Genomic DNA, 9,735 nt, shown 5'->3' with positions numbered 1-9,735 from the left:
GGGAGGTGTGGCACTAGACAAGGATATTTAATACCGCAACACAGTAACACAAKGGGTAAAGTTGTGGAAGTAAGGGAAGGAATTCGTACACAGAAAGGTATTGAATTAACTGGCTTGGTTYKAGSSRGAGAAAGGGCGGAGACGCGCTTCTTGATGGCTGTCTAAATTTGAGCACTATGAAACAAGAAAACTAGCAGACAGAAGGGAAAGTTTTAAAAAAGGAAAGAAAACGTTATTGCTATTCGGTGCCTGTCTGTTGCTTCTCTACTGAATATGGCAGGGACACGTACAAGAAGAGGGGCTGGTTCGGAACAGTCCCGAACTGCGAGGGCAGCTGCTCTTGCTGATGAGTTGCACCATGAATGCATTCTCTTATTGGAACTTTATGTAAGTATTTCGTCTAGTGTTAAGTCTGGACAGGCTATTGCATTCTGCTGCATTCTGCTTCGCAGTTATTAACCTGTTATTAGGCCTACTGGTTGCTTGACAAAACATGTTATTTAGCCAGTAGCCTAGCCTATGAAAGGGATATGGAAGATTGGGATATGGAAATGTCTTGATGCACATGGATTGCGATAATGGACATGTATTGATGGATTGGTGTGTGTGTGTGTGTGTGTGTGTGTGTGTGTGTGGGTAGTTTGTAGCTAGGTGGTGTGTGTGTTTGTGCTGTGTGTGTGTGTTGTGGTGTGTGTGGGGGGGGGGGTAGGAAGTTATTATATTTCATATTTGCATCTAGATCAGAGAATAGTGAGGAGCTGGATTGCGATAATGGACATGTATTTGATGGATTTGTGTGTGTTGTGTGTGTGTGTGTGTGTGTGTGTGTGTGTGTGTGTGTGTGTGTGTGTGTGTGTGTGTGTTGTGTGTGTGTGTGTGTGTGTGTGTGTGTGTGTGTGGTTCATGTGTGTGTGTGTGTGTGTGTGTGTGTGTGTGTGTGTGTGTGTGGCATCCGATCCAGGAGTGGGGGTCCAGGAATGTAACTAGATAAGGAGGGGGTGTGAATACTCATGCACGCCCCATTTAACAAGAATGACAGAGGTTTCTGGCGCACAGGTTTCTGGCGCACAGGTCGATGTCCGGACATGCACGTTTTTTCCATGTGCATCGCGTTCTCACTCAATGAATGAACTATGTAAATGACGGGGTGTGAATTATGAAATTCTTCTTGGTTTCCCGCCAAATAGCCAGATACAGTATATCCTCCCTCTCATACGCACACATCTCAACCTGCWTAGACTCAGCTCCCTTCCTCTTTTGCTGGGAGGAAGGGAGCGGTTAGGAATGTAGCCTTTATCTATCAGCCAACTAATTATAAGACAATGCTTTTCAATCTCCACCCCGGCAGGTAGCCTAGTGGTGAGAGCGTTGGGCCATTAGCCGAAAGATTGCTGGATCAAATCCCCGAGCTGGCAAGGTAAAAATCTGTCATTCTGCCCCTGAGCAAGGCTAACCCACTGTTCCTCGGGCGCCAAAGACGCGGATGTCAATTAAGGCAGTCCTCGCACCTCTTATTCAAAGGGAATAGGTTAAATGCCGAAGAGGCATTCAGTTGTACAACTGACTAGGCATCGCCCCAGTGGCGGTTCTAGCTGTTATGGCTCCCTGGGCGAACCCCCACTTCAGCCCCCCCCTTAAATAAATCACCATTCTGCACTAACTGTTACTTTTATTCAGTCATTCGGGAACAACACAAATAAATAATCATAACATTAAAAGTATATACAAATAAATACAATAATTAGACTCAAATATATATCAAAAAGAAGTAACAAAGACAAATAGAAACAAATTGTAGTATATAAATACAAATAAAAAAGATAATTTTATTATTACAACATTACCGTATTGCTAACAAAATACACACACATATAACTAAATTGCACAAATCCTATATCACACAAATACACAAATAGAATAACATACTTATAAAGAAGAGAACCTGATTATTACACTATTGCACTTCAAACAAGAAACACAAACTAAATTGCACACCTAATTGCATTACTAATTGCATTAGTACTGTACAAAGTTAGAGGTGCGCTATTTGATAGATTTACCCGCTCCCCCTACCTCCGGATTCCAGTGGGGAGGCCTGAGGTCTACCTACGCCCGCCCCCTCCTCCTCCTCTCGTACTTCTGAGTGGGAGACCTTCCCAGGCAGTAGCCTGCCTAGCTCACAAACTAGAATCAGGGGTCCACTCCGACAAGGTTAAATTTACTACACTCCCACGGCAGTGAACATGATATCATTGATGTAATGTGCAAAGGAGCGATATAAAATCATATTTTTAAAATATTTTTTATTATTTTTATTTGAAAAATATATATATATATTTTGTGCGGGCGCCCCATGCCGCCCCTGGCAAGATGCCGCCTTGGGTGGCTGCCCATGTCGCCTTAGCCTAAATCCGTCACTGCCCCTTTCCCAATAGCCTGCAAAATATTAGGCAATAAGGTATCTGCTAAGGTTATAGTGAAACTGTGAAAGTGAAACTAACTGATCATAAAAAAATACTATTTAGTAAACTGAAATAAAATAATTAACAAACCCATTTGAAAAATGTTGGACGTACTGCCAAGTTCTCTAAAATTACATTGGAGGTGGCTTATGGTAGAGAAATTAACATTAAATTCTCTGGCAACAACTCTGGTGGAAATTCCTGTAGTCAGCATGCCAATTGCACGCTCCCTCAAAATTGTGGCATTGTGTTGTGTGACAAAACTATTTATTTCAACTCATGAAACATGGAACCAACACTTTACATCTTGCGTTTCGGGTTTTCACGTTTTTCTTATGGGAGTTTCAAGCTTCTGAATCTGACGGTTCACATTGAGATTGACTTCATAAGATGACATTGCCACAAACAACACCATATCAGGCGTTTTTTAGTTGTACGGCTAAAGCACCCGACAGTAGACGAAAGTCGAGGAGTAAGTCTGGGAGAGGTGCATCTGCGACAAATGAAAGTCGGACACTAAAGTGATTTTTCCAACAGCAAGGCTCAAATCAACATGACAAGGTTGCCATTGATTATAAAAGATTTTCTTCGTAAGGAGGAAATAAACATGTATCTATCCCCCATATCACACAAACTGAAATCATAATATAATATTGTGTGTTTACACATTGTAGAATCAATTAGTGAGAGAGAGCCTCAAATATCCCATTGATTTTGAATATCCACTGTACACATAAAGCAAGTTGGTTCTTGTTTTTGGTCACATGGGTCAAACAAAAACCACCTAATGATTGGTTGACAATAGAGCCTTCACAATGCAGTGAATGGCTGCAGGATGAAGTTGGTGAAGAGCGACTGCAGCAACTTGCAGTCGATTGCAGTCAAAACTTCATGCCTTTTGATCACATGATTTTTGTCAAGTTTATGCAGTCGACAGGTATGCTCAAGTCAAACAATTTTTTACCTCAGAATGCAACACAATTTGAAAGGCGGTGATCAACGACTGTCACTGTCACGTTCCTGACCTTATTTCCTTTGTTTTGTCTTTGTTTAGTTGATCAGGACGTGAGCTTGGTGGGCATTCTACGTTATGTGTTTCTATGTTGGGTTCATTGTTATTAGCCTGATATGGTTCTCAATCATGGGCAAGTGTTTTACGTTTCCTCTGATTGAGAACCATATTAAGGTAGGCTGTTCTCACTGTTTGTTTGTGGGTGATTGTTCCTGTGTCAGTGTTTGTGCCACACGGGACTGTTTCGTTCGTTCGTGTTTTCCTTCCTGTTCGTGCGTTCTTTCCTGTTCGTGCGTTCTTGTTATATGTTCTCAAGTTCAGGTCTGTTAACGTCGTTTATTGTTTTGTAGTTTATCAAGTGTTTTTTCGTGTTCGTCTTTCTTTAATAAATCATTATGTATTCAACCCACGCTGCGTTTTGGTCTGATCCATGCTCCTCTTCAGACGAGGAGGAGGACGAGCGTTACAGTCACCAACTTGACAAAAATGATCCGCTCAAACGTGTCCATTGAGATGAGCATGATGCAAGACTATGCTCATACACAGTCACACATAGTATCTGCGTATTGGCACAGGTACGCTGCTACAACGTGGTAGCTACGGGACCAAAACAGCAGAGATGTTTCGCCTCACTCTTCAGTGRTCCTGGTTGTTGCAAAAATATTTTGCTGTTTACTTCGTGCATCTATGTTATCTCGCTGAGTCTACCTTTAAACCTAACCTAACCTATGACCTGACCCATCACCTTAGGGCATATCCTTCTTAACGGACCCATGAGCACCAACATGTAAAGTTCATAGGAGCATGTCAAATTGGGTGTCAAATGAAAGCCAAGAGTATATATATTTTTAATTAAGGCATATATACATTTTCCAACCTAAAAATTAGGAATAAGCAAAGGCTTTGATTTCTGGTCAAATAGCTGGAAAACGGGTCTTAATAAACAGCGTCTAACATCTTACAAAAGGTATTAGAAATAGACCAATCTACTGTGATCTACTATGCTGTACTGTGACATAGACTTCTATGATTGGTTCAGATTTGGTCTTGTTTGGAAATAACAAACGTGGTCTTGTTTGGGGGCGTAAAAAAAATAAACAAGTTTATATACAGGGGGTACCGGTACAGAGTCAATGTGCGGGGGCACAGGTTAGTTGAGGTAATTTATGTAATATGTACATGTAGGTAATATGTACATGTAGGTGACTATTCATAGATAATAAACAGAGAGTAGCAGCAGCGTAAAAATTGGGTGGGGGGGGGGGGGGGGGGGTGTCAATGAAAATAGTCCAGGTATCCATTTTGTTACCTATTCAGGAGTCTTATGGCTTGGTGGTAGAAGCTGTTATGAAACCTTTTGGACCTAGACTTGGCGCTCTGGTACCGCTTGCCGTGCGGTAGCAGAGAGAACAGTCTATGACTTGGGTGGCTGGAGTCTTTGAACAATTTTTAGGGCCTTTCTTTGACATTGCATGGTATAGAGGTCCTGGACGGCAGGCAGCTTGTACTGGGTGCTTGTACTTGCTTGTACTTGTACAGTGATGTACTGGGCCYTACGCACTACCCTCTGTAGTGCCTTGCGGTCGGAGGCCGAGCAGTTGCCATACCAGGCGGTGATGCAACCAGTCAGGATGCTCTCGATGGTGCAACTGTATAATTTTGAGGATCTGAGGACCCATGCCAAATCTTTTCAGTCTCCCGAGGGGGAATAGGCATTGGCGTGCCCTCTTCACGACTGTCTTGGTGTGTTTGGACCATGACAGTTAGTTGGTGATGTGGACACCAAGGAACTTGATCCTCTTAACCTGCTCCACTACAGCCCCGTCGATGAGAATGGGGGCGTGCTCGGGCCTCGTTTCCCTGTAGCTCACTATCTCCTAATATTAAACTGAGTTTTTGGAAAATGTTGTTAAACAACTGAGGGAGATTTTATTGTAATTCTGCTACCAAACTTTGCATCTGCACAGTTATTCCAGTAAATGTGTTTTTGTGAAATTCTTTGTAAATTGTTCAACCTAGTCCTTGTGTGTAGAATCGTATGGTTTGTTAAACTTTGAAATCAATGTTTTGTTTGGCATATATTTTAAAGAGAAAAATCTGAGTCAAAGCATAATTCCTTTACTATGGAATTGCCCCTTATATACGGACGGGCACAAGGCAAGACCAAATTTCAGACACAGGAGGCAGATGGTTGAGCTCCAATATTTATTATACCAAAAGGGGTAGGCATAAATCAGGTCGGGGACAGGAGAGAGTTCATAAACCAGGTCAGAGTCCAAACAGTACCAYGCGATAGGCAGGCTCGAGGTCAGAACAGGCAGAGTGGTCAGGCAGGCGGATACGGCGTCCGGACAGGCAAGGGTCAAAACCAGGAGGGCAAGGAAACAACAGAGACCGGGAAAAATAYYAGCTAGGAGAAACGCTGGTTAACTTGGCAAAACGAGACGAACTGGCACAGAGAGACAGGAAACACAGGGAGAAATACAATGGGGAAAACAGGAGACACATGGAGGTGGGTGGAGACAATCACAAAGACAGGTGAAACAGATCAGGGTGTGACACCTTATGCATTACTTCCCCACAGTTGCAAGAAGTTACATCCCCAAAAAACACTAAACCACACAACACATGCATGTCTCCTAGCCTCCCACACATAGGCTTCTTTCTGTCCCTAACACTAAAACAAAATATACATGTTTTAATGAAACAAGTAAGGTTTATGTAAAAACACAACTAAACTGAATTTAAAACACAAATCGTGAAGCTACTATAAATAGAAARGAAWATAAAAACACAAAACTATAATAATCTTGGTTGAGGTAGATGACTCAACATAATACACACATGGGGTTTACGTAAATTCACTCAAGATATAGSCCACAAATTTGCTGATGATTTTCAACTTATCTATTACCACGTAGTCATTACTCATAATAATGTGTTGAAATAGATCATGACAGTCAGATCAAGAGCTTGCTGTCTCCGGTTTGCCTTACCTTTGCCTCTCCCTCTAGACAGGCCTATCTATACAATATAGGCCTATRCCTCAAAGTTCATAWCTCACTCCACTGCTCCCTGTCTAGTAGCCTATTACAAACCAATATACCCATTTACTTGACCATTGCTCTTGCATAAGCAGGGCTGCCTTGTCGATGTTACACGGTAATCATTCTACCACACAGGCACAGAATCATTTTCACAGTGGTCAGAATGTTAGCACCTTGGTATAATGTCGTGACTGGGGGTTAAGTTTCAATGGAATCAGCTCACTCACTATTTCTCTGATCCTAGATGCAATAGATCATAATAACTTCCTACGCCCACTCACTCACACACACACACACACACACACACACACACACACACACACAACACACACACCCACACACACAACACACCACACACACACACACACACACAACCACACACACACACCCAACACACACACGGCACTTGTCACCTGTGATGTCACACATCCTGCCTGTTTTTCCCCCTGGAGTGAAGTTGGGGAAGGTTGGTTCTGGTAGTTGAACCAGCTATCCATTTGAACCACTAACCTCTCTGTTCCAATGGGGCCAGGGCGGATGTTGTTCTAACCGCAATAGGGTTCAAACATTTGCCAGTTGTTGCTCATCACGGAAAATTGCTAGACTATCATCGGAAAATGGGCAAACATGCTCTTTACTGCACAGTCTCGTAGGTCAGCTCTTTTGTATTTCCTTGAACATTCCACATGCAGTTTGGTTTAAATACTAACTCGGAATGAGTGACTTATTCATATATGCATTCCTCATGTCCACAGCTTCCCATTACTACGGTGTACATATTGGGACAGACTCAGGAGCAGTTAGACGTGGTGTCCATGGTGATATTGCAAAATACAAAAAAGTGATGTCTTTGAAACGCTTGCCCAAATTTGTTCAGTCTGTGACTAGTACTTTATATTTTATGAACAAAATACAGTYGTGGCATTTCTTAAGCAGTAAACCTTTGTCAATGCCTCGTCTCTTTTAGAGAACTGGATTAGCAGTGCTGCCTTTGAGGTGCATTAGCATATTGAGTTTGGTTGTGCACTAATTGTTGTGTTATGCCTGACTTTGGTCATTTGTGGTGATTCCTTTGCAGTGTAACAGTTTCGTTGTGCAAAAAAACATTTGTTTTTCTCCACTCACTGTCATGGAAATGTACTTTTAAACACTGCTAATGTGTTTTTTTCTTTACATGACATCACCCTCTTCTTCCTCTCCATACTCTCTCCATCCCTCCTCCTCACTCCCCACTTCAGAGAAAAAAGGAGTCGTTTGCCGAGGAACTCACCGTCGGCGGGGAGCGCCTGGTGACCGTGCCACTGCTCTCCTCCCAGCTCTCGCCGAATGACAGGTTGTGGCGCCTCTACTCCGCCCTGCTACAGTGCCGGAACCTCCTGGAGCGTGCCATTGGCCTGGAAGAGGGGGTGGGAAACGGCGGGGACAGGGCCCAATACGAAAGCCAGAAGAAAACAGTGAGGGACCGGCTGGGGCACCTGATAGCGAGCACACGGCTCCTCCTGGAGGACGGAGCTGGAACTGCAGCCTTCACTCCTGATCCGAAGAATACTGAGGTACAGAATTACTGGTGTATGGTAAAGTTGCCGCTAGACACTAATCTGGGGTCAGTTTTGAATTTCCCKCACAAATGTTGAAGGTTAAGATACAGTACCTACTGGAAACCCTCAGTTAACCCAGCAGGCCTCATTTCAGTACATGAATACCTATAAAATCCTACKTCCTTCCTCCTTACTTGGAAGTCATCCTTGATCTGACATGGCTGGTGTGGTGAACATAATGTAGTGTAAACCCTGATGAAGGCTACAGGCCAACATGAAACATGTTGGTTTCAACAATAACAAAGCATTTTATCAAATGACACTGTCTTCCAAGAGAATTGCTGAATTTRCTCTTCCCTTCAGTTTGCTCCTCAATTCATGCACCTTGGTTGCAGAGCAAGGTTCATTTCCCTTTTTAGTGTAAACCAGGGCCACGTATAGAAGACAGATAAGACTGGTGGAAACATTTTGCTTTCAGATATCCCTAATATTTCAGATCACTGATGAGTTCAAGGAGGAGAGGKAGAAATTAGGCTTTGGTTATTAAGAACTTATGATATGCTTATAAACTGTTTATGTAAGGACAATACTTTTCAGTTTAAACAAACTGATTATATTATTTTGTTTATTAATCATAGTTAGTTAATAGTTATTTATATACGAATAGGTCAAATCAGTTGTTTATATGTACTGTATACAGTTGAAGTCGGAAGTTTACATACACCTTAGCAGCCAAAATCATTTAAACTCAGTTTTTCACAATTCCTGACATTTAATCCTAGTACAAATTCCCTGTCTTAGGTCAGTTAGGATCACACTTTATTTTAAGAATGTGAAATGTCAGAATAATAATTGAGAAATCATTTATTGCAGCTTTTATTTCTTTCATCACATCCAGTGGGTCAGAAGTTTAACATACACTCAATTAGTATTAGGTAGCATTGCCTTTAAATTGTTTAAACTTTGGTCAAACATTTTGTGTAGCCTTCCACAAGCTTCCCACAATAAGTTGGGGGAATTTTGGCCCAATCCTCCTGACAGAGGTGGTATGACTGAGTCAAGTTTGTAGCCTCCTTGCTCGCACCGACGCTTTTCAGTTCTGCCCACACATTTTTATGGGATTGAGGTCAGGCTTTGTGATGGCCACTCCATTACCTTGACTTTGTTGTGTCTTAACCATTTTGCCACAACTTTGGAAGTATGCTTGGGGTCATTGTCAATTTGGAAGACCCATTTGCGACCAAGCTTTAACTTCCTTACTATGTCTTGAGATGTTGCTTCAATATATACACATAATTTTCCGCTCCTCATGATGCCATCTATTTTGTGAAGTGCACCAGTCCCTCCTGCAGAAAAGCCCCCCACAACATATGCTATCGCCCCGTGCCTTCACGGTTGGGATGGTGTTTTTTTCCTCCAAACATAACGATGGTCATTATGCCAAACAGTTCCATTTTTGTTTCATCGAACCAGAGGACATTTCTCCAAAAAAGTACGATCTTTGTCCCATGTGCAGTTGCAAACCATAGTCTGGCTTATTTATGGTTGTTTTGGAGCAGTGGCTTCTTCCTTGCTGAGCGGCCTTTCAGGTTTTGTCGATATAGGAGTTGTTTACTGTGGATATAGATACTTTTTGTACCTGTTTCCTCGCAGCATCTTCACAAGTCTTTGCTGTT

General features: G+C 42.4%; 1 protein-coding gene across 1 annotated transcript in view; it reads left to right on the top strand.

The window, feature by feature from the left end:
* LOC111958460 (uncharacterized) overlaps positions 1-9,735 on the top strand; it is a 23,443-nt gene continuing 13,708 nt past the window's right edge. The window contains exons 1-2 of the mRNA XM_023979707.2: positions 1-387; positions 7,760-8,074. Of these exons, the coding sequence (XP_023835475.1) occupies positions 274-387; positions 7,760-8,074 (429 nt within the window). The 5' untranslated portion in view covers positions 1-273. The remainder of the gene's footprint in view (positions 388-7,759; positions 8,075-9,735) is intronic.

Source organism: Salvelinus sp. IW2-2015, linkage group LG34 (genome assembly GCF_002910315.2).
Source record: "Salvelinus sp. IW2-2015 linkage group LG34, ASM291031v2, whole genome shotgun sequence".
Lineage (NCBI taxonomy): Eukaryota > Metazoa > Chordata > Actinopteri > Salmoniformes > Salmonidae > Salvelinus > Salvelinus sp. IW2-2015.
This window is presented reverse-complemented; position numbering and strand designations above follow the sequence as displayed.